This window comes from Mustela lutreola, chromosome 15 (assembly GCF_030435805.1).
Source record: "Mustela lutreola isolate mMusLut2 chromosome 15, mMusLut2.pri, whole genome shotgun sequence".
Lineage (NCBI taxonomy): Eukaryota > Metazoa > Chordata > Mammalia > Carnivora > Mustelidae > Mustela > Mustela lutreola.
The window spans coordinates 59,297,824-59,321,033 of record NC_081304.1 but is presented as its reverse complement, the minus strand read 5'-3'; the positions used below and the strand labels follow the sequence as shown (position 1 = coordinate 59,321,033).

Below are 23,210 nucleotides of genomic sequence, written 5' to 3'. Positions count from 1 at the left end.
ATGGCTGGTGGGGAAGAGAGGGACAACTTGCTAAAACACAGAAGTCCTGCTAGCCTGAAAGGGAAAATCAGCCTAGAACATCAACAAGAATACAGAGAGAGCGTAGAGTCCTTTCCCCCAGGGAGGAAACAAGACTGGTGCCCTAAAGTGTGGGAGCCACGTGGAAGCCGCCGTAGAGGAAAATGGAGCAGTCACGCTCTGCACCTTGCCAGCAGCACATCCATCTACTTCAGCTTCCAGTGGAAACAAATACAGCGACACCAGCCCCTCCCCCAAGCTGGTCTGTGAAAAGCAAGACAGCACGCAATGGAGCAGATGCCATCAACTGTGAAGAGGACTGCACAGAGAAAGAATTAGCAGGCAGTTGAGAAGCTTCTAGCCTCAGAAGATACACACTCGAAAACCGGGAGAACTCGCTGAACTCTACCTCTGAAACTACTAATACCCTAAATGTCAATGAATTGACTTTAAAGAAAATAAAAATTATTTTTTAAAATTGGAAGAACTTAAACCCAATGAAATACAATTAATAAAGTGCCAGATTGGAACTTCAAAATAAGTGTAAATGGTATCTGCAGAGAAATATGGGCGGGTGGTGCAGTCACAAAACAGGAACTGAAAACTACTAAATGGAGCAAGTTGCAGAGCTGGAAATTTAAAAATGTCATTGAGATTGCAAGTCAGTGGCAGAACGGACAGAGCTGAAGAATGGCTTTGTGAGTTGGAAGACTCAGCCAAGGAATTCTCTTAAAGTACAAAACACAGTAATATCACTTTGATTACAAAGTAAAGAAGAAATATTAAGGAACATGGAGAATAAATCCAGAAGTTCTAACATCCACCCAAAAGTTCAAGAAGGAGAGGTGAGAAAAAAGTGGAAGAGTGGCACTATTTAAAAGAAAAAATGTTTTTGTAAGTAATCATGAAGGACAGGAGCTCTTCCCCCGTCTTTGCTCTCATTCCTTTCTCCACTAAAATGCCAGTTAGGAAACATTTTTAAAAGCATAATTATGGGATGCCTGGGTGACTCAGTTGGTTAAGCAGCCACCTTCGGCTCGGGTCATGATTCCAGGGTACTGGGATCAAGACCTTCATCGGGCTCTTTGCTTGGCGGGGAGCCAGATTCTCTCTCTCCCTTTGCTGCTGCTTTCCCTGCTTGCACTCTCTCTCTCTCTCTCTCTCTCTCTCTCTCTCTGTGTCAAATAAATAAAATCTTTTAAAATAAATAAATAAAAGCATAACTACAAAAGGAACAGGAGATTGCTGGTTTGCCAACTGTATGCAGAGGGGGCAGGGAGAGACGGAAAAAAGAGGCTGTTTACCCTAGATTGGTAGGTGGCAGTTTTAATAAGCAAGGGAACTTACGAGGCTTGTCTTGGGTGGCAGCAAGATGAGCAGATCTCCACACCCGGCTGCCAAATCTTAAAAGTTTGTAAAGAAGCCATAAGTGGGTTGAGTCCCGTATACTCCCCAGAGGGTGTCAACAATACATTACTCTCTGTGTCCCTGAAAATGGCTCCCACCACAGGAGTGGTCGGGAGAATATTCATTCCAGGGGAGGTGGGAGGAGTCTCTGATTGCCTGAGTCCAGGGGGGAACTGTGATCACATTCTCTCGATCACCTCTCCCAACAGAGATGATGCAAGGGTAGATAAGAGACGACATCTATGGCTTGGAAGCTGAAAGCACATGGACAGGTGGTAACCAGGTTGGCAGAATAGAGAAAGTTGAAAGTCAAATGCCTACCGGGTGGGGGTGAGCCCATCAGCACCGATCCCCCAGGAAGGCTCAGGAACTGGAATACCAAGGAACCTTGCCATTATAGTCCATGATCCCGGGGTCCTGGGATTGAGTCCCGCATTGGGCTCCCTGCTCGGCGGGAAGCCTGCTTCCCCCTCTCCCACTGCCCCGCTTGTGTTCCCTCTCTCACTGTGTCTCTCTCTGTCAAATAAATAAATAACATCTTTAAAAAAAAAAAAAAAAGTCTTTCTTGGTTTGTCTCTCTCTCTCTCTTTTTCCCTTTGCTCGTTTGTTTTGCTTCTTAAACTACGCTATGAGTGAAATCACGTGGTATTTGTCTCTCTCTGACTGACTGACTTAGCATAATACTCTCTAGCTCCATCCAGGTCACTGTGAGATTTCATTGTTCTTAACGGCTGAGTAATACTCTACTGTAGGCTGTATCCTGCATCTTCTTTACCCACTCACCAACTGCTGGGCACTTGGGCTGTTTCCGTAATGCAGCTATTGTAGGTAACACTGCCATAAGCATCAGGGAGCGTGTAGCCCTCAGAACCAGTATTTTGTACATTTGGGTAAACACCCAGTAGTGTGATTGCTGGATCCTGAGGTAGCTCTGTTTCTAACTTTTTGAGGAGCCTCCACACTGTTTCCCACAGTCACCGTGCCAATGTGCACTCCCACCAACAGTGCACAAAGGTTCCTTTCTCTCCGCAGCCCTGCTAACACCTGTTCTTCCTTGTGCTGTTGATCTCTTCCATTCTGACAGGCGTGAGGTGACACGCATTGTGGTTTTGATGTGCATCTCCTTGATGACAAGGGATGGTAAGCATCTCCTCATGTGTCTGTTGGCCCTCTGGATGCCTCCTTTGGGAAAACATCTTGTCATGTCTTCCGCCCATTTTCTAACTGGATTATCCATTTTTCGGTGTTGAGTTTTATACGTTCTTTATATACTTTGGATACTACCCTTTATCAAATGTGTCATTTATCAATATCTTCTCCCACTGCAGAGGTTGCCTCTAAATTGTGTTGTTTCCTTTGCTGTGCAGAAGATTTTATTTTGATAAAATCCCAATGGTTTATTTCTGCTTTTGTTTCCCTCACCTCAAGAGACACGTCTAGAAAGAAGTTGCTACAACCGATGTCAAAAAATTACTGAACGTGTTCTCTTCTAGGAGTTTCATGGTTGAATCCATGTTGAATATGTTTTTAATGTATGGTGTAAGAAAGCAATCGGTTTCATTCTTCTGCACGTTGCTGTCATGTTTACCCAACATCATGTGTTGAAGAGATGGTCTTTTTCCCATTGGATATTCTTTCCTGCTTTATCCAAGATTAGCTGATCTTAAAGCTGTGGGTCCATTTCTGGGCTTTTTCATTCTGCTCTATGGATCTGTGTGTGTATTTTTGTGCCAGGGCTGTACTGCTTTGACGACTACAGCTCTGTAGTAGAGCTTGAAGTCGGAACCATGATGCCACCAGTTTTGCTTTTCTTTCTCAAGCTTGCTTTGCCTAAGGGGTTTCTGGAGTTCCACACAAACTTTAGGATTGTTTTTCCTAGCTCTGTGAAAAATACTGACGGTATTTTGATAGGGGTTGCACTGAATCTGTAGATCGCTTTGGGTAGTACGGACATTTTAGCACTATTTGTTCTTCTAATCCATGAGCATGGGGTGTCTTTCCATGAAATTTCTTTCATCAGTGTTTTATGGTTTTCAGAGAATAAGTGTTTCACCTCTTTGGCTGGATTTATTTCTAGGTATCCCTGTTTTTGGTGGAGCAAAGTGCTTTTTAAAAGTAACAAAGAACAAGACAGAAAAGATCCAATAGGAAAAACATTTTTAGTTTAATAGAAAAAGTGGAGATGAAGTTGAGGAGATCTCCAGGAGAGCAGTAAAAAAGAGCTAGAAATTAGAAGAGGCAATATGTGGACTATTTCCTTTTTCTTTTCTTTTTTTTTTCAAGATTTTATTTATTTATTTGTCAGAGAGATGGACAGAGCACAGGCAGGCAGAGTGGCAGGTAGAGGCAGAGGGAGAAGCAGGCTTCCTGTGGAGCAAGGAGCCCGACGTGGGACTCGATCCCAGGACCCTGAGATCATGACCTGAGCCGAAGGCAGTGGCTTAACGGACTGAGCTACCTAGGCACCCCTTCTTTTCTTTTTTTTAAGTAAGCACCACACCCACCCAGTGTGGAGCCCAATAGACGGACTATTAATTGGATGTTTGAGTCACTGTATTTGGAGATTTCTTTGTTATGGAAATTAGCCTATACTTACACTAACAAAAATACCTTCCAAAATCTAAGGAAGTTCATTTCCCATCCTTGAGTCTAGTCCTAGGCAAATTACCAAGCAAGTGTGAGTTGAATAAAGACATTTTCAAATACACAAGATCTCAAAAAAAATGTACCTCGTGAGCCCTCCTTCTCAGATAGCCCCTACTGTCAGATTCCGCGTGCACTGGCCGCCCAGTAAGTAAACGTGTAAGGACTGTCTCACTAACCACGATTCTATATGTTACTGAGAAACCATCCTATCCTACATGGGCCCATGAATTCCGGAATACATTTTTAATCAACTCATCTATACAGATAGCGGGCCTGCAGAAAAGTATTTCCTTGAGACCCTGCACCCTCCAGAGGCAGCCCTAATGGAGACTTTTAGAACATTGAGGTTGTACATAATCTTTGGGGAGGGATTCATGACAGGGATCAGGGCGGAAGGCAACACTGAAGGGGTGAAGGGAATGGGTGCTGAGGCTGTCAATCATGCCATGACTGCTCCGGGCTGTTCTACCTGTTCTTTACATGTGTGGCTTTGAGGACATCCCTTCCCCAACTGAGCCTTACTTAGTGCCTTCATGTACAAAAGAGGAGCAATGACATCGACTACTCAGAGTCTTGTAGATGCATTCCTTTTCTTTTCTTTTAGTTTTTAAAGATTTTATTTATTTATAAGTAGGCAGAGAGAGAGAGAGAGAGAGAGAGAAAGAGAGGAGGAAGCAGACTCCCTGCCAAGCAGAGAGCCCGACTAGGGGCTCGATCCCCGGGATCATGACCCGAGCCGAAGGCAGAGGCTTTAACCCACTGAGCCACCCAGGCGCCCCTAGATGCATTCCTTTTCTTATGTTCTTCAAACACACACACACACACACACACACACACACACCCTGACAATTGTAGCCAATTGTCTGGGGCCGGGAAGGGCAGGGCATGAATCTTAAGAGGGTCGGTCTCTGTGCTCTTCAGTTTACAGACACTCTCTTTTACATGGAAGGAACACCTGAAAGCCCAGGAACAGAGACCATCATGCAAGACATGAAAACTTTCTGGGAATCAGCGAGTAAGAAATTTGAATTATGTAGGATTACACAATAAACGTTAGAACCAAGAGAAAGGCAAGCAGTGGCTGGGATCCCAGAGAAGGAGCGGGATTTCCATATCCCCCATGGCAGACCCCACACTCATTTGTCCTCTACCCTTTGTTTCTCTGAGACGGAGCGTAGGGTGCAACACGCGTGGGGGTGACCCTCCAGAGACGTCCTGAAAAGATCAGCCAGGAATCGGAGATTGGTGCTCTAAGAAACTGGAAGTTGCAGTTAGGGTGGAGAGAAGGCCCAGGATTAACTTCTCAACCTCTTTACAGAAATGCGGAGAAGAGCCAGCTTTCGACCAAGTAAATCTAAGCAGTTTAAGAGATGCCAGTCTTGTGAAAGTGGGCCCAGGAGGCCTACCTTGACCCCATGTTTGCTTAAAATGCAAGTTGACAACATGTGACAACGGGACCCGGTGCCCACGCCTGCTTTTTACCACTGACGCAGGGGTGGGAAGAGTGAGGGAGGGGCTCACGTCAGCCTGTGACAGCCTCGGGATCCCTGTTCCAACGATTAACAATCTGGATGATTGCAACCTTTTCTCTTCCTTGTGTCTAGCAACCAAGCAGTGAGCACTGCTGAGGAAATCACAGCCCTGAGTCACGTTTCTCTACCTTCTCCATTACCACCCCCTTACAAAACCCAGAAGACATTGGTTTCTTCATTTCCCTCTGTCCCTACCGCTTGAAATGTTCATACCTTCATGTATCTGTTCACCCATGTGGTCCTTTGGAGGGCCACAAACCACCATTAACATCTGAGACGTCACGTGGGTCCGTGTGAGCATGCAGCGTCCACACCCATGTCCTCTGCGCCTTGCCGGGATTTTATCTGCCCTCTCTGGGTCTTCTAGAGCAACCGTCAGATGAGCCACCATTGAACTCCAGAGGCTTCCATGAGCAACATGTCTTAAGCGAAAACTGCAAGCTGTAGAAGTGTGGACAGTAGGGCAGAGATTTTCTGAACAACCCAAACCAAGCACCCCTCGAAGCATATTCATGATCGCAGATGATTCTCGAATGCACAGAAACCTGAGCAGACCCTTGGGGCTCACTGCGGGCATCCCTGCTGGGATTGGGGTAGTGAAATCAGTGGGAAAGGAGGCAGCTAAAGGGTAAAAATCTGCCAGCTTTTTCCCTCTCTGAATGGACACGGCTCCCTGAGAGGAAACCATCTTTGACTCTTCTCTGAGCCTAGAGCGTCCCCCTCTCTGGCCCCTTCTGAGGTCCCCCAAAGGCTTGTCCTTCCTGGCCACACCCTCCCCATCTCCCACGCCACCCCAATCTCCCTTGGTCTGCAGAATGGGTAGGTGAGGAGGAGGGGGTAAATTTGCCTAAAGGGCCCAAGACACTGCCTGAAAGAAAAGAGACTGAGATTCAGAATTTCTTTTACACGGTTCAATAGTACTCAAGTCCTCTGGGGAAGCCTGAGAAGGTTCTATCAGAAATCCACCAACAGGAAGGAACACAAGGGGTCCCAAAAGGGGGCCCTCTGTGAGGAAAGTGGCCACTCAAATGACCAGGCTCAATGCCAAGGCCTGACAGTTTCAGAGGCTAAAGCTGGACGCGGCCTTGGCTCAGTCCCCTCGCACCAGAGTCACTCTTGGGAATGGTGCCCGAGCCCGTGTGAACTAAGAGCTTGGAAAGTCTGAGCGTCTATCACTATCGGTGGCCTATGCGGGGATGCCTGCACCCATTAGATGGTGCAGGACAGAATTTCTGCAGCTATAGCCCCGAACAAGGACAGAAGCGAGCGATGACACTGAGACAGAAGTGCCAGGCGTCTTACAAGGAGCGAGTCCTGAAGGGACTGACTGGAAAACCAGGTATCGTTTCTCCCCCACAGTCAGGTCCTATATCTGCACAGCCTAACGTGACATGGTTTATAACGTGACATGTCCGCATGTCCCAGTCACCCTCAAGGAACAAAGAGACATGTCTAGAGCCCTGTGCCGAGTACGGGCTCAGGCACTGCTGTGCCAGGCGCAGTGGGGTTACCCTCTCGGGGGGCTGCAGCTGGGACCACGCTGGCACACGAGAAAGGAAGGAGATGAAATCATTCCTCGGTTTAGAAAAACACTTGCACAAGCCTTTCTGGCCATAAAACCTCAGGGCCACCCCCCACCCCCAGGCCCTGGCGGTGACCTAGTGAGGGAAGCTTTGATCAGGAAGTTGGCTGCCCTGGGAGGAGAGGTCACGGGAACGTGGAAGCTGCTTGGCTGCTGGCGCGGGGAATGGGGTCTGGGAGTCTGGAAGAGGGGGCGAGCTCAGCTTGGGGGTGCTCATGGGGCTGATGAGGCCTTCCTTCCCACCGACAGCGAGGCAAAATCCAGCGTTAGGCCCTTCCAGCAGCATGCGGAACAGAATGGTCACATAAGGGGAAAAAAATTAAGTAAGAGGTTTAATTCTCTGTATTGAAAACAAGAGACTGCTCCCCAGTGCCCTTGTCTGAGGACATTTACGTTACAAAACGTGTCATTTGGGGCAGTTCAGTGCCTGCCTTGGGCTCAGGTTCGGCATCCGGAGCTCTTCTCCTCTCCTTCTGCCCCTGCTCGTGTTCCCTCTCTCATGGTGTCTCTGTCAAATAAATAAAATATTTTTTAAAAAAGAAAACGTGCCATTTTACGCTCTTTCTCTGTCTCTTTGAAATGTGTGTGAATCTTTTTAGAAGCTAAACAAGCTTCTTGTCTGCTTTATGATCCAGGAATGTCTTTCCCAAGGGCCTGGGATCTACCCCTTTGAAATGTTCACATCAAAGGACATAGTGCCCCTCTCTCCTGCTTCTGTGGGAGCCCAGGAGCCTAACCCAGGGGGGCTCCATGCTCCAAGCTGCAAAACCGCCTGCGGTCATAAAGATACAAGAACTCTGGGGCGCCTGGGTGGCTCAGTGGGTTAAGTCTCTGCCTTCGGCTCAGGTCATGATCTCAGGGTCCTTGGATCGAGCCCCGCATCAGGCTCTCTGCTCAGCAGGGAGCCTGCTTCCCCCTCTCCCTCTGCCTGCCTCTCTGCCTACTTGTGATCTCTGTCTGTCAAATAAATAAATAAAATCTTTTAAAAAAGATACAAGAACTCTGTGCTTCTCACGATCAAGCTAGCAATCACATGGACGGTCATCCATTACCAGGTGATGGCAGGATGAACGGTGCAAAAGGTGCCATCAAGCCTCTGCCTTGAGGGCTGGTTCCTGGCTATCTTGAGGGGGTGGAATGGGCTGCACCTGCCTGTCCAGAGGGAAGGGGGAAGGTGTCTTTCTGTCTTTGTGGTCTCATCGTGGGTTACCTGGGAGGCACATCCTATACTGGTTTAATGCTTCTTCAGAAAGAAAACTGGTTTTCTCTGCTACCTTTGTTGGAGAGGTTTTTCGGGGCCAGGAATTGTATTCCCCCAACATAACGCAAGTGCTTAAAAAGGAAAAAGAAAAGAAGTGGGAGGAAGGTTCTAGAGGAGTATGACCCCTAGTGGGAGTCTGGGGTCTCTGGAGGGACCTGGAGAAACTGTGTGGTGGTAGGGCAGAGGAATTTCTAGAAGGGACGCAGACATTCAAGTGGAAATTGCTTCCCATGAGTAAATAACAGCATAATTGCAGATAAAACACACTGGCTTCAGCTAAGTGTTTTAAACATACTAACACTTCGCATATGCATTAACTAGGATGATTCTCGATTATTCCTTCCCCCTCTGCCATGTGACCCTGCTATGCGCTAGACAGGACAGAAAAGGTGTCACGAAACAGCGGGGAAGCAGGTTCAGGGGTGAACTGATTTGGCAAAATCAAACAGCCTCTCCTATAGGCAAAAGCAACCTTTTGGGGGTCTGTGTGGGAAAGGTCAGATACATCTACTACATAGGGGACAATGTGAGCCATTTTACTGGGTGAGCCCCCAAAACTGCAAGAACTGGCACACACCCAGCTCTGAGCGCAGATGATGAAGGGAGGGGTCAGCCTGGGAGAAAGAAAGGGAATGGCAGCCTGGTAAGGACCAGACACTTCTGTGAGGTTGGGAGGCTGTCCGCGGGCCTAGAAGCCCTCTTATCCCCAGTAACCACCATGCCATATCATTTTGAGGGTCAGGCTCAAAACAGAAGCTTTGACTTGCCCTGCCCTAGCATCGCCAGGCATAACCTGGGAACCAAGTGTTTCTAAGGGACCTGGAGCAGGGCCTAGACAGGGACCTGCCGGAGGCTTCCTCAGATGCCTGCGCAGGGGTGAGCGTGACAAAGCCTGAGTCCCGAATCGGCCTCCCAGAGCTTACAAAGTCCCTAACCAGCACTGGCCCCCAGTTTCCTGCCCTTAGAGCCCCACAGGAAATATCTGGAGGGAGGGGAGAGAGAAGGACAAGGAGGCTGATGAAAGAAGTGGGATTTAAGGCCCAGTGAAAGCCGTTTACATATAATTTTTCAGGAGAAAACAATTTGGGTAGGGGAAGAACTCATCAGGGTCAGTGAGACAAATTAATCTCAAACCGCAGGGCACGGGGCTGCATTCACCTGGCAAGGACAAAGGTCCTGAGAATCACCCTTGTATGCTGGGTTCCTACCTGACTCCGTAGGTACGGCAGGCACACCTGAGTCCCTAATATTTTCTGCACCCACTAAACGTGGGACAAAAGGAGCTTTGACTGCCCTACCTGTCAGGCCTTTCTGTTTCTGGTGTATGTAGGATGTGCGAAACTGGGCTGCGGGACAGAGGGGAGCAAGTCCCTGAGCTGCTACTTTTCCAGGCTCTAGGGAGCCCCTGGTCATTTCCTGCAGGGCTGGGCTCCGGTGAGGTAGAAATCAGGGGCTGGAGGTCTTGGGGGGGGGGGGGCGGGTTGCGGGTGGGTCTACGGGAGCCCAGCACGGCCTTCCAGGGCAGCCTTCCCCAGATGCCAGCCCAGAGAAGGGGAGACTTCCTCCCACTTTGGAAGACCCACTCACCCTCTCTTCCTCCCGCCTCCCCAGAGGCCAGGATCCTCAGCCTCGCTCCCAATACACCGGGGCCACCGCGACCGGCGACCCCCGCCCCTAAGTGCGGGCAGGGCGCCTCCATCCTCTCGGCCCCGCCCAGGCCCAGACCCCTTTATCTTCCGGCAGCGACGCCCCACCCGGAGCCGGGCCATTCCCCGCAGCCCCGCTGCCGCCGCAGGTTCGGGCTAGTCCGGGGCGGGGAAAGGGCGTGAGGAGGGCGGGCACGCAGAGCATCTTTAAAGGCCCACGACTCCCCGGAGGCGCCTCGACAGCCGCCGGCGGCCCCGGGCAATCCCCACCAGCGCGCAGGACCCGGCTCCGCGCCCGAACTGCCCGGGGCGCCATGGGCCGCTACCGCATCCGCGTGGCCACCGGGGCCTGGCTCTTCTCCGGGTCTCACAACCGCGTGCAGCTGTGGCTGGTCGGGACGCGCGGGGAGGCGGAGCTGCAGCTGCGGCTGCGGCCGGCGCGGGGCCAGGTCAGCGGACGGGGAAGGGGACCCCCGACCTTGGCCCGGCCTGGGACCGCGAGGGTGGGGCGGCGGGGTCGCGGAGCGGGGCGGGAGGGGGCGGACGAAGGACAGCCGGAGCGCGCCGGAGAGGACTTGCCGGGGCAAGGAGAAGATCCGGAGCCAGGGCCCGGGCTGGACTCGAGTTCCTCCTCCCTTCCGCCAGGGTCCTCGCAGCCTCCACGGCTTCCCCAAGTAACCCCAGGGCCAAGGTCGATGCGGGACGAGCGGTCTGGTCAGAGGCTGCTCAGAGAGCGCCGCGCGGGGACAGCTCAGGGACGGACCGAGGTCGGTGACGTCGGACCCTGGGGCGCAGGTGTCTGGAGCAGGGAACAGGTGTTGTCTCTAGAGGCCTTCGGCAGCGGAGGCTCACGCACACCAAAACGGCCTCTCCGGGGCCCCTGGTGCTCAGTGTCGTGGGCTGTGGTCCCCACAGGAGGAGGAGTTTGATCGCGACATCCCCAAGGACTTGGGGCCCCTACAGTTTGTGAAGTTGTGCAAACACCACTCCCTGGTGGACGACGCGTGGTTCTGCGACCTCATCACGGTTCAGGGCCCGGGAGCCTGCGAGGAGGCCGCCTTCCCCTGCTACCGCTGGGTGCAGGGCCAGGGCGTGCTGAGCCTGCCAGAGGGCACCGGTGAGGGCTTGGGGGGCGGACGGGCAGGGATGCAGGTGAAGTGGCCCTCCGAGCTGGGCACAGTGGGTGGTGGGCACAGGAGGTGGAGACAAGACAGGGGTCAGGGCAACGTCCCTCAGTTCGGAAGTTACAGCCAGGATGAAGGGCAGCCAGGGAGGCTGGAAGGGAAGGTCGTGATCTGGAGACGCCCTCTTCCAAGAAGGGGGCGGGCCTGGGGTCGGAGCAGTAACGGAAAACAGGAGAGCAGAGTGGAAAGGAGATCCGTGTGTGGCCAGACTAATGGTGGGGGGGGTGTGTGGCTGGAATGGCGGCAGGTGCAGAAGGAGACAGGGACCCCTGGGCAGGTGGCAGCTAAGGCAAGAAGATAGATGCTCTGAGCTGTGAGCCCAGAGCAGGTGTGGTTGGGGAAGCATGAAAAGAGACTGTGAGGGACAGGGAGCACCGCGACAGCGGGGCAGGGACCATAGGAATTTGTTAGTGTTGGAAACAGGAGATGAATCAGGAGACACACGAGGGCAAGGACAGTAAGGACGGAAACGTGGAAGATACGGCTTTGACACAGGAAGGGATGGGCCCAGAGAGCAGGAGCAAGTCAGCAAGGTCTGTGGTGGGAAGTCTAAGGAGGGCAACCCTGGGAAAGACAGCCGGCACAGCTGCTGCACAGCAGCCTTCAAGGACAGTGGAAAGTGCGACAGGTGAGGCTGGAAACATGAAATGGAGCCAGGCGGTACGTGGTAGAAACAGGTGTGGTCCCATCTCAGCCTGATGAAGGGTATGAATCCGACCATAGGTAGAGATGATTAGGATCCGGTAGGGATAGACAAATCGAGGAAGAAAGGGGACATACAGGGGAGAGCACAGGGCCGCACAGACCCGTGCGGTCAATCATCTTAATGCCCGACCCCCCAGCACGCCTGCCAGGAGACAATGCCCTGGACGTGTTCCAGAAGCATCGAGAGAAAGAACTGAAGGAAAGACAAAAGCTGTACTGGTAAGCACTGGCCCGCGAGCCCCCCAAAGGTCCCCTCTTCCCTGGCCCTGCCCCCGCCACTGACCTACACACCCTCCCTGAAGCCTGGGCCCCATCTCCTAGCTGGGACACCTGGAAGGAGGGGCTACCCCTGACGATAGCAGCCGGGTGTCAAGATGATCTGCCTCCGAACATGAGGTTCCACGAGGACAAGAGGCTAGACTTCGAGTGGGCGCTGAAGGCGGGGTGAGGAAAAGCCTGGGGCTCAGAGAGGAAGAGGGCCAGGAGACCCAGGAACGGGGGCGACGAGGGAGGGGCCGAGAGCTCGGCGATGGGTTCACGTCCCCACGCTTGTTTAGGGCGCTGGAGATGGTCCTCAAACGTGTTTACACCCTCCTGAGCCCCTGGAACCGCCTGGAGGATTTTGATCAGATCTTCTGGGGCCAGAAGAGCGCCCTGGCTGGTCAGTGGTTCCCCAAGATGATCCCTATAGACTCTGAGGGCCCCTTTGGATGACCCGACCACCACACCCCAGAGTCCCCCATGACCCCTTCCCTTAGGAGACCTGAACATCTCACAGAGGCCTCCGGAATGAAAAGCCAGGGGCTGGAGACGGGGTAGTCGTGTGCCGGGACCACTGGGGTAGGGCCTGGGGGAGAGGGACCTCTGGGCTGTGATAAGCACCTCCTCCTCCCCCCACCTGACCCCACAGAGAAGGTTCACCAGTGCTGGCGGGATGACGAGCTTTTCGGCTACCAGTTCCTCAATGGGGCCAACCCCATGCTGCTGAGACGCTCCGCCTCCCTGCCCTCCCGGCTGGTGCTGCCCCCAGGGCTCGAGGCACTGGGGACCCAGCTGGAGAGCGAACTCCAGGTACTGCCTCCCATCCTGCTGGTTCCCCTGGCCTTGCGAAGTGCTGAATGGGGGGGGGGGGGCACCAAAGATGAGTCAGGGGGAGGGAGGCTGTGGGCACCCACCCCGCCTGGGTGCAGAGTCCCGTGCTGGAAAAACCTACAGGTGACAAAGCGTGCAGGGGAAACCGTGAGGCGCTCCAAGGGTGGAGGGCAACGGCGTGGGTTCCCAGGGCACAGGTGGGGCCAGCGATGGTAACAGGGACAAGGACATTCGCTGGCTGCTGTCCAGACTCCCGACCCAGCGACTCGGGCGTTGGGGGGAAGGTGAAGGAGGCGTTGCCGGAGGTGGAGAGCAGGGAGGTCTCTTGGAAGAGAGCTGGGTTCAGAGGAGAGGAGCCGGGTGTGAGCGTGCACGGGCATGCGCGGGTGTGTGCTGGATTCCGCGACAGTAGACACTAGGGGCCCTGGGAGTGGCTGGCAGCAGAGCAGAAGTTTGGACACATGGGGAAAGAGCTCAGTTTGCTGAGCCAGGGGGTCGCTAGTGGCAAACACAGGGAGCAGCCACGGAGGGGTGATGGAGAGGGAGCCGGCCAGTGTGGCCGAAGGACGGCTTCCAGCACCCGCACCGCGGTCAGCACTGTGCACAGGCCGGGTCCTGACCCCGGGACTGCTCCCACACACGGGGCACTGTTTGTCCGTTCACATCTATAAACTGAGAGGCACTGGCCCAGATGCTCCAGTCCCGCCAACAGGACGCTGGTACCGACACGGGATGGCGGCCAGAAGCTACATCAACGTATCCCCCTTGGTCCTGGCCCTGGAAGTGTGATTTCCACTCAAACCACAGCACCTTCCTCCTCTCCCCAGAATGGTTCCCTGTTTGAGGCCGACTTCATCCTGCTGGATGGAATTCCAGCCAACGTGATCCGGGGTGAGAAGCAGTACGTGGCCGCCCCTCTCGTCCTGCTGAAGATGGAACCCGACGGGAGGCTGCTGCCTGTGGCCATCCAGGTGAGGTGCCCTGGGCGCGCCCCTCCCCGCACCACTCTCTGTTGACCCCAACCTCCGCTCCTGGGGATGCAGCCCCCACTCCTTGGCTCCCAAACGCTTCTCCTCACACAGTGAGACCTGTCTCCTGTCACTCCGTTTGCCTGCAGTCTGCTTTCCCCTGGCTCACCCAACTGGAAGTTCTTATTCTGCTCAAGAGTCACAATGGCCTTTTGGATACTCACCCTGGACCCGCTGGTTCTCAGACTTTAGAGGGCATCGCAGTCACTGGCGGGCCCATTAGCGTATGTGGCTGGGGCCCACCGCCGGACTTCCTGATTCCGTAGGTCTGGGCTAGGGACGGAGTGTGTATATTTATAACAAGCCCCTGAGTGATGCTGGTTTGGGAACATACTTTGAGAAACACCCTAATCCCCCTGGAGCCTTTCTGACTCCACTCACCATCGGACGAACACCCTTTCTCCCGCGGTTCTCAACAGCTACAAGTACTGTCCCCTGTCTCACCTGTCCGGCTTCCTTTTCCACTGGCCAGCCCTCCGCAGCATCTCCTCCCTGCAGCCCCCGCTTTGACGTTCCTGCCTTCACCCCCTCCAGCCAGGCACTGGTGTGGCAACACCGCCAGCGAGAGGCAGGGCAGAGATGGCCTCAGCCCTCCCCCTGGATTGTAACCCCCGGGGAGCAACCGTCTTCCTCACTCCCCCGCCATTCCCACTGACCCCCCCCCACCCACCCACCAAAGAAAAGCAAAGTCTCCGTAACGGGCTTGATTTCCTGTTTACAGATCCAGCCCCCCAGCCCCAGATCCCCGACCCCGCCGCTGTTCCTGCCCTCAGATCCCCCACTCGCCTGGCTCCTGGCAAAGACCTGGGTCCGAAATTCCGACTTCCAGCTCCACCAGCTCCAGTACCACCTCCTCAACACTCACCTGGTGGCCGAGGTCATCGCTGTGGCCACCATGAGGCACCTCCCGGGGCTGCACCCTGTCTTCAAGGTACATGCTACGCTCTACCCTCTGTGTCCCAGTTCAGACCCCAGGGACAGGAAATAGCCCAAGAGCCAACGACATGGCGACCACAAAAATGTTTGTCAGTTTGTGAGAGCAAGAGGGGAGACGAGCTGGAAGACCGCCTACCCCCAAATCCCCTTTCAGTTGCATCATTTAGGGTTCCTTGAGGACATCTTACTGAAGGAGCCCCCTGAAATGCTCAGAGAGCTGCCGACCCAGCAATGGGCCTATATTCTAGCAGGAGTGTTGTTAGGAAAACAGCAGCCTTGTTCCTGCCTTAGGAGCCTCTCTGTGCAGCCAGAAGGACACGTGACGCCCATGAGACCATCCAGAGACCGGTATCTGGAACTAAAAATTACAAGAGACAGCCCACAGACACCAGAGAACTGATGGGAGAATGTTCTACCCCAGCCAAGGAGTTTGCTAAGTAGGAACAGATCAGAAGGCAATGCCCAGGAGGCAGGTGGAAAAAAGACACACATTGGAAAGATGATGATCTGGAAGAAAAATAAAAAGAAACCAAGGACTTGGCTGGGGGTGGGGAGCCACAGTGCGCCTGGGCACCAGACCAGAGAAAGAAAGGCCAGAGGACCGTGCTGTGGCAGCATCCAGCAACCCACAAGCTGGGGGTGTGGTAAAAACCTAGAAATACTGAAATCTGATAAAAGAGTGAGCTCAGTATCCATTGCTAAACAGAAGGCAACAAAATAAGACTCATGGTTGCATAAAAATGTCCTCAACATCTTGCACAGGGACATGGCCGAGAAGGGACCAATCCAGGGATAATTGCCAGAAACAACCCACTCGGGAGGAGAGCCAGTCTGGAAGCAAAGAGCAGGGCTTCCATTTTAGGTGCCAGGAGCGGAAATGTTGGCAAGATATGCACATGAGTTCCAGCCGCGGGGTTTCAGCTGGGGGCTTCCCGGCACCCCCGCCCCAAGCCTGGCCACCAGTAGCCATGGCCCCTCTGAGTCTAGGGTAGCACAGATCAGATGGATTTATGGCTCTCAGGGTGCTCCTACGTCACAGTCTTCTGGTCTTCGGGAACAGGTCAGGCTTCTATTCGGGCTCACGCTCCCACATCACGAAGTCAGCCCTGTCTCCACCTATGTCAGCCTTGTCCCAGGGCAGACGGCTGGGCCGTGATCAGTCCCACGGGGGAGCAAAGTCTGCTTGCTCACAAAGATTCCGTGCGTAGGCTGGCTCTGGCCTCAGATGCTGGGGTGTGCATCCAGAATCCTGACCTCCTGATCCAGAATCCTGAGCGCCACGGCGGGGTTGTGAAAGGACAGAACAACAGAACACAGCCGCATGACACTGGCTAAAAGCTACGAAAGTCCTTCGTTCTTGCAAGGACCACTCCTGTCATTAGGGGCTGCTTGTCCTCAGGTAGCCGCTCTGCTCCCATGGACTCTGGGCTTTCTAGGACACTCGGCGTCTCTCAGGAACTTTCTGGAAAGTTTCGGGCCAGTGCGAACTGCCTTCACATCTTGACCCTGGAGGCCCCGCTTGGGTCGTTCCCTGAGCACGGCACCCACAGGTCTGACAGACAGCAGCACCGCATGACGGCCGCACATATGCTGGGTGCAAATAAGACAAGACAGTCGGGGGTCAAAGGCATTCCTGCGAGGACCAGACAGCCTTCTTCCATAGCTAGCACGAGTGTTTGCTAAAGCTATACAACAGAGGGATCTGACCGCCCAGCTCGGGGAGGCACGGGTCTGATGTCAGGCCCCCTGCGGGGTCAGCAGGAGGCTCAGTGCCCCCCACCCCGTAAGTGGCTCACGGCACCCACCCCGAAAAGGGGCCTCGCACTGCAGCCCCTGACAGGGAAGCAGCCAGAAGACAGCTTCAGCTGTGAGGACATGAAGGACAGAAACATAAAGTCCATCACAGGGGCTGGTTCTTGACACCAGCAGTCAAGGTGGAAACAGAGACAAACGGCAACGGCTCCAGCACCAGCGGCTCCATGGGGGCCCGACGGCTGGAGCGCTGCAGCCCCCGAGACGGGAGGCCCCGTCATCACCCACAGTCCACAGGATGGGAACCGACACAGATCAACACTCAGAGGGCCCGTGACCCTGGACAAGCACAGAAGCGAGTGCTTTAGTACAGCGTGATGGGCAGCAGGGGGCAGGGAGAGCAGGAGAGGGAGTGAGGGGAGTGAGGGGAGCAGCAGAAAACCAGACCTGCGGGGCAGGCAGGGCAGTGAGGAGAGCCTCCAGCAGGGAGAGGCCACGAGGCTGGGCCCCATGCCCCGTGAGGCAGGACCCCGCGTGGCCTCCATAACCACCCCCACCCCCTCCACCCCAGCTCCTGATCCCACACATCCGCTATACCTTGGAGATCAACACCCGGGCCAGATCCCAGCTCATCTCAGAAGGAGGGATATTTGATAAGGTGAGGAGGTAACAGGGCCTTGCGGGGGTGGGGCCACTTGTCACCCAGCTCTCTGTGACCTCCTGCCACGTTCAGGATCCCAGACCAACCCTGGGGAGTGTCCCTTCCCCCCATGTCCGTCAATGAGCAACCCCACCTCGGAGCCCCTTGCTTGGCTCCGTCCTGTTGCTCAGGGCCTCCCCTCTCTGCCCTCTCTGGCATCGCAGGCGGTGAGCACGGGTGGCGGGGGCCACGTGCACTTGCTGCGTCGGGCCATGGCTCAGCTGACCTACTGCTCCCTCTGTCCCCCTGACGACCTGGCTGACCGGGGCCTGCTGGGAATCCCAAGTGCCCTCTACGCCCATGACGCTTTACGGCTCTGGGGGATCATCGCCCGGTGGGTGACGGTGGGAGCGGGGCCAGGGAGGGGGAGAACAGGGCTCCCACCTGACGTCAGCATGGGCCCAAACTCCATGTGGAAGCAAGAAGGGCCTGACAGGAGGGGCAGGAACTCAGTCCTCGGCCGAGAAGGAAGAGTCAGGAGGCAGCAGGGAGGGTCTGAAGCCGGGGAGACCGAGACAGGAAGTACGGGGAGGGGAAGCCGCCGATGGCTAAACCACAGGGTCCCAGGGCCTGGCTGCGGTCAGGGGAGTTTGTCAGGAAGAACACCTTTCAGCCATGCGGCCAAAATTCATAAAACAAGGCCTTATAATGTTTCCTTCCTTTCTAAACCCATGTTTAGAAAGAGCTAAGGGATGTCCCCAAAGACGAGTCTAGTAAAATCTGTCCCCAGACACAGCGGGAGTCACCTGGGCCCAGGCCACAAAAGCAGTCGAGGCTCTTCTCGCGGGAAGCTCACCTCCCTTCTCCCCCGGGGCAGATACGTGGAAGGCATCGTCCGCCTCTTCTACCACAGGGACGACATTGTGAGAGGGGACCCGGAGCTGCAGGCCTGGTGTCGGGAAATCACCGAGGTGGGGCTGTGCCAGGCCCAGGACCGAGGTAGGACCCTTCCCCAGGGACTGGGGCCCTTGGGCCGCTCTGCCCCTCTGGGTTCAGGACCCCAACCCCGCATCCCACCTCACTTCCAGCCACGTGCGTAGCATCTCAATCCCATTCCCACCTGCTACGACTCAAGCCACTTCTAGACAACCAGGGACTGTCCTCCTCAGAGACCCTGGCCATCACCCTCTACTGCCATCCCCAAGCCCCAGGCACATCGTGGGGCCCGAGCATGGGGAGCCATAAGACCAGAACCGCAGCCAGGGCGGGATCTGCCCAGGCCCTGCTGGGATCCCTGTTCTCCTCCTGGTTGTCTGTTTTCTCACGTGAGGACAGAGATACATGGGAAGAGCTTCCAGCAAGGCCCATGATGTCCCACGCTGCTTTCCCTCCCTGACTCTCCCACCCGCCACTGCCCAGCACACACACATGTCCAGGGTGCACAGCGCATGCCCCACATGCCCTGGTCCCATCCCGTCCCACCCCAGGTTAGTACTGTACAGGTTCGCGCCAACTGGGACCCTGCGCATGGCCCCTTGGGGCCACATTTCCGGGGCCAGTCCAGTTCCCCCTCGGGTAGGATCCGGCTAGACCTGGGGCACCCCTACCTGCATTTTAACCTCTGGGGAGGTTAAAACAGCCTTTCTCAAGCTCTTGCTAGGTTCATCCCCCCCCACCCCCCGTCTAACACACATGGGCCTACGGGGGCTGCTTTAGATCATTCTTGGGGTACATGCCAGCACCTCTGGCTCTGTGAGACAACTCCAGATGTTTACTGGGGAGAGCCAGGCCCCAGGAATGCGGCCAATGATAAACCAACACCTGCACTCACCCTTCCGGGCCCAAACTTTTCTTGGACACCTCAGAACTGTCTCTCAGATCCCCCAGGCCCCCAGAAGACCCTTCCCCCTCTCTCCCCGCTCAGCTTCTCCCCAACCACTCTCTACGTTGGGAAAACAAAAATAAATATTCACATGTCAGCTTTAATCTCCACCAACTGCCTCTCATCCTCTCTTCCTCCGCTCACCTCGGGTTCTCATCACGCACTTTGCCTAATTTTCCCAACAGCCTTTTTAGAGGAAATGTGCTAAAATTAAAAACAGCTTGAGAGTAGCAGTCAGGAACCCGAGTTCAAGGTCAGCCTCTGCCTTTTCCGGACCATATGATCCTGACAAGTAGTTCTCTCTCTCTGGTCTTTGATTTTTTTTTAATTGATAGAAAGGGAATGATTATATTTGTTCCACTTAACTCATAGGCTTAGTGGCTCTAAGTCACCATCTCCACTGTAGAATCAGTGGCCTGAGATAACCTTTGTGGAAAGCCTCTCTTGGCTGTGACACTGTAAATACACAACTTCTTCTGTTCCTCCCTTTATAACTCGGGCATTCACAATCCTCTATTGGGGAACAGGAGGAAACGTCCCTAAATTCCTAACCACTTTTTAAGGCAGAAGATATTCAACCACTCAGTGCTTTTTAGCCCCCGATAATAACAATCCCATAATAATTCTATAATAACAATAATCGTTATTTACCGAGCCTTTGTCACGTACAAGGTGATTTCAATATGTTATCACCCACATTTTATAAGCGAAAAAATGGAAATTCAGAGAGATTAAGTAATCAGCCTAAGACACCCAGATTATATTGCTTGAACCTGAAGTGAAACTCAGGTCTAATGCCAATGTATTTGAATAAATAAGTGAATAGACACCCATCAAAGCCAAAATACAGTGGACCCTCAAACAGTGTGGGACGGGGTGGGGGGGTTAGGGGCGCTGACCCTCCCCCGCACACGCCAAGCAGTCAAAAATCTGCCTATAACTTTCGACTCCCGAAAAACTTAACTACTAAGAGTCTACTGTTGACTGGAAGCCTTCCCAATGATATAAAGAGTCTATTTACCCCGTCCTGTGTGCCGTATGCATTGTATGCTATATTCTGACAGTAAAGCGAACTAGAAAAGAGAAAACATGAAGAAAACCATACAAAGGAGCAAATACATGTCTGTACCCACTATAAAAAAAGCCATACGTAAATCGACCCACGCAGTTTGAGCGCGACTGATGTAGACACCCCCAAGACGATCACCTGCATTTCTCTCCTCTCGCACTGGAGCCCCTCAATCCTGTTCCTCTCTGGCAGGTTTCCCCATCTCCTTCCAGTCCCAGAAGCAACTCTGCCATTTCCTTACCATGTGTGTCTTCACATGCACTGCTCAGCACGGGGCCATCAACCAGGGCCAGGTATGAGAGCCGAAAGCCCAGGTCCCTGAAGGCAGGCATCTGGACCTTGGGATTCCTAAGGGAGAGACAGGGGTTCAAAGCATAAGTCTCAGGATCCTAGGGTTGCAGTTTCTTCCCCCAGCTGGACTGGTATGCCTGGGTCCCTAACGCCCCATGCACAATGCGGATGCCCCCGCCCACCTCCAAGGAAGAAATAACGATGGCCACGGTGATGGCTTCACTACCTGATATCCGACAGGCCTGTCTTCAAATGACCATCACGTGGCATCTGGGTCGCCGCCAGCCAGACATGGTAAGAGGGGGCTCTGGGGAAAGGGAAATGACAGTTGGAAGGGAAACATCGGAACAGGGGCTAGGCCCTCCGTGCTTCTGCCTCTGGACTAGAAACTGATGCATCCTTTGTCCTTTCCTAGGTGCCTCTGGGGCATCACAAAGAAAAGTATTTCTCAAGTCCCAAGGCCAAGGCGGTATTAAACCAATTCCAAACAGATTTGGAAAACCTAGAAAGAGAGATCACGGCCCGGAATACGCAACTCGACCTGCCGTATGACTACCTGAAACCCAGCCGCATAGAGAACAGCATCACTATCTGAGGCCTGTGGCATCCCCACCTCCAAGACTTCAGATTAGCTCCAGGACTGTTTCCAGTTTGAATGTCATGGTTTCCAGAGTCTCTGCAGCTAAAGCTCTATTTTCTCCCCCAACCAAATCCCCAACGTCGTTATCCCCCCTGCCCAGGGAGGGCAGCAAACCTTTTCCATAAAGGCCAGATGATAAATATTTTAGTATTTGTGAGGCTGCATCATCTCTGTCCTAATTCCTTAGCTTTCCCAACAGAGCACAGAAGCAGCCACCAGATGATGTGGAAGTTAAGGAGCGTGACCGTGTTCCCATAAAAAATTACTTAAGAACAGTGAAATATGTCACAAAATTCTCTTCTTCCTTTGGTTGGGTCCACCGTTTAAATATGCAAAGAGGATCTGTGCTTTGCCAGATGGACAGGCACAGGCTGTGGGTTGGATCTGACCTTCAGGGGCCATCCTCGCACCAGGTAACCCCGCATTAGCCTGAGGCACTGACCCTACTTGCCAAACAGCCAGAGGATGCTCTGAGGGCGGATGGGGAAGATTTCCTGTATAAATCAACTACCTCAACTAATTCTCCTTTCCCAGGAGCTAGATCCCCTACACCGGCGGCCAACCTAAAACTTCAGGACTCTGTGCTTTGGCAACGTTCCCTCCACCCTGTTCCCCCTCTTCAGGCACCTACCCCAAAAGTCCTCCAGTAAGAATGGTGTTCCTGGGGAGAACAAAAACCTGCCATCCCTGGATGGCTCCCTCCCCTCCCCCGGCAGCCTCGAGCTAAGGAGACCTGAGATTCCTGTCCCAGGGCCCCTTTCCCAGCCCCTGCAATAGTATTCCCGAGTCTGTATGTGTTTCCCTGGGTCCGAGTTTTCTGTCACAAGCTGTTTAAGAACAATAAGCATAAAATAAATGGGAAAAAATGTTAGAGTCATGTCCATTGCTGACCAGTGTGTCTTTGTGTGATTCTGGGGTCTTGGAATCCAAATGACCCCTCTCGATTATTCTGCAATCGCTGTCCTCACTAGAACGTGTACAGACAGCTCAGTGCAGAACTGAATTCTTTCAACACCCGATTTCCCTAAATGACCATCACAAAGCTGCCTCTCACTGCTGAAGCATACAAACTTTCCCCCCCCAGAGGGTGACCTATTCATGTTTTTAAAAAACTGTGTACCCTCCCTTATCCAAAGGACCTAGGGTCGGTCTCCTTGGTGTACACGGGGAGGCAAAGCGACACCGTTGCGTCCTCTCTCCTCTGTCCAACACGACCGGCAGGACCGCTCTCCCTCACCACTTGTTCTCTGTCTCTGCTCCCCCCGCACTCTTCCGAGCGCCCGCATTCTTCTGGACTCGGCCTCCAAAACCATGCAGCATTCTGTGATCGGGAACAAAATGGCACTTCATGGGACACCCCTGGGGCGAGGGACCCGCAGCCACTTGAAGACGCCCTGGCCACAGCGGTCCTCGGGAAGGGGCTCCTAACCCCCGCTCCCTGTCGGAACAGCTCTGCGCCAAGGCAGGGTGAGAAGACAAGAGACAGGGGAGTTCTTTCTCGCTGTCAGTCTCCGTGTCTCACTTACCACGACCCCGTCCAGGCCAGCACCCGAAACTAAGCCATCTGCGGGAAAACCCCGCGAGCTGCTAGCCTCCGCACCCAGCAGCCCATAGCCAGGGTAACCAGGCCGACGAGCCCCTCCCTCCCCACGCCCGGCGCCTGCGGGCTCCTCCTCACGTGACTTGCCTGGTTGGTCACGTGGCACGCCGGGTCCTCCCATTCCAGCCTGAAAGGGGGGGACCAGAAACGGGAGGCGTTGCTGCTGCAACACCGCACCCCGGCTACAAGGGTCCTAAGGGGCTTCTGAGGGGCTGCTTCGGCCTCACACACCGCCTTTCCCTGCCGGAGATCAGGGAGGGCCCGGAGGCGCCCCGCGATCCCCCGCGGCCCCCCCGGCG

General features: G+C 54.1%; 1 protein-coding gene and 1 long non-coding RNA gene across 14 annotated transcripts in view; one reads left to right on the top strand and one right to left on the bottom strand.

Moving 5' to 3' along the window:
• LOC131815817 (uncharacterized) overlaps positions 1 to 23,023 on the bottom strand; it is a 55,517-nt gene extending 32,494 nt beyond the window's left edge. For 3 of the 7 annotated variants that reach the window (XR_009347857.1, XR_009347856.1, XR_009347858.1), the window contains exons 1-3: positions 22,838 to 23,023; positions 20,898 to 20,978; positions 20,622 to 20,728 (exon numbers count right to left, since the gene is read on the bottom strand). This is a non-coding gene — a long non-coding RNA (uncharacterized LOC131815817). Of the gene's footprint in view, positions 1 to 7,501; positions 7,694 to 15,767; positions 16,628 to 18,285; positions 18,379 to 20,518; positions 20,729 to 20,897; positions 20,979 to 22,837 lie in introns of those variants that run through there. The other 4 variants (XR_009347860.1, XR_009347861.1, XR_009347859.1 and 1 more) reach the window with 4 other exon arrangements.
• On the top strand, positions 10,063 to 22,188 carry ALOX12 (arachidonate 12-lipoxygenase, 12S type). Of its 7 annotated transcripts, XM_059147803.1 has the most exons (14): positions 10,066 to 10,541; positions 11,008 to 11,209; positions 12,119 to 12,200; positions 12,303 to 12,425; positions 12,539 to 12,642; positions 12,892 to 13,052; positions 13,901 to 14,044; positions 14,823 to 15,032; positions 17,361 to 17,447; positions 17,654 to 17,823; positions 18,307 to 18,428; positions 20,573 to 20,673; positions 20,795 to 20,965; positions 21,087 to 22,188. In XM_059147803.1, exons 1-14 carry the CDS (start codon positions 10,407 to 10,409, stop codon positions 21,264 to 21,266), a joined length of 1,992 nt encoding a protein of 663 aa, XP_059003786.1. In that variant the 5' UTR covers positions 10,066 to 10,406; the 3' UTR covers positions 21,267 to 22,188. The 7 variants fall into 7 exon arrangements, with proteins under 7 accessions (XP_059003782.1, XP_059003781.1, XP_059003779.1 ...); XM_059147798.1 differs by having other exon boundaries at positions 10,064 to 10,541; positions 18,343 to 18,428; positions 20,774 to 22,188; XM_059147796.1 differs by having other exon boundaries at positions 10,064 to 10,541; positions 20,774 to 22,188.
• Positions 23,024 to 23,210: the final 187 nt, after the last annotated feature.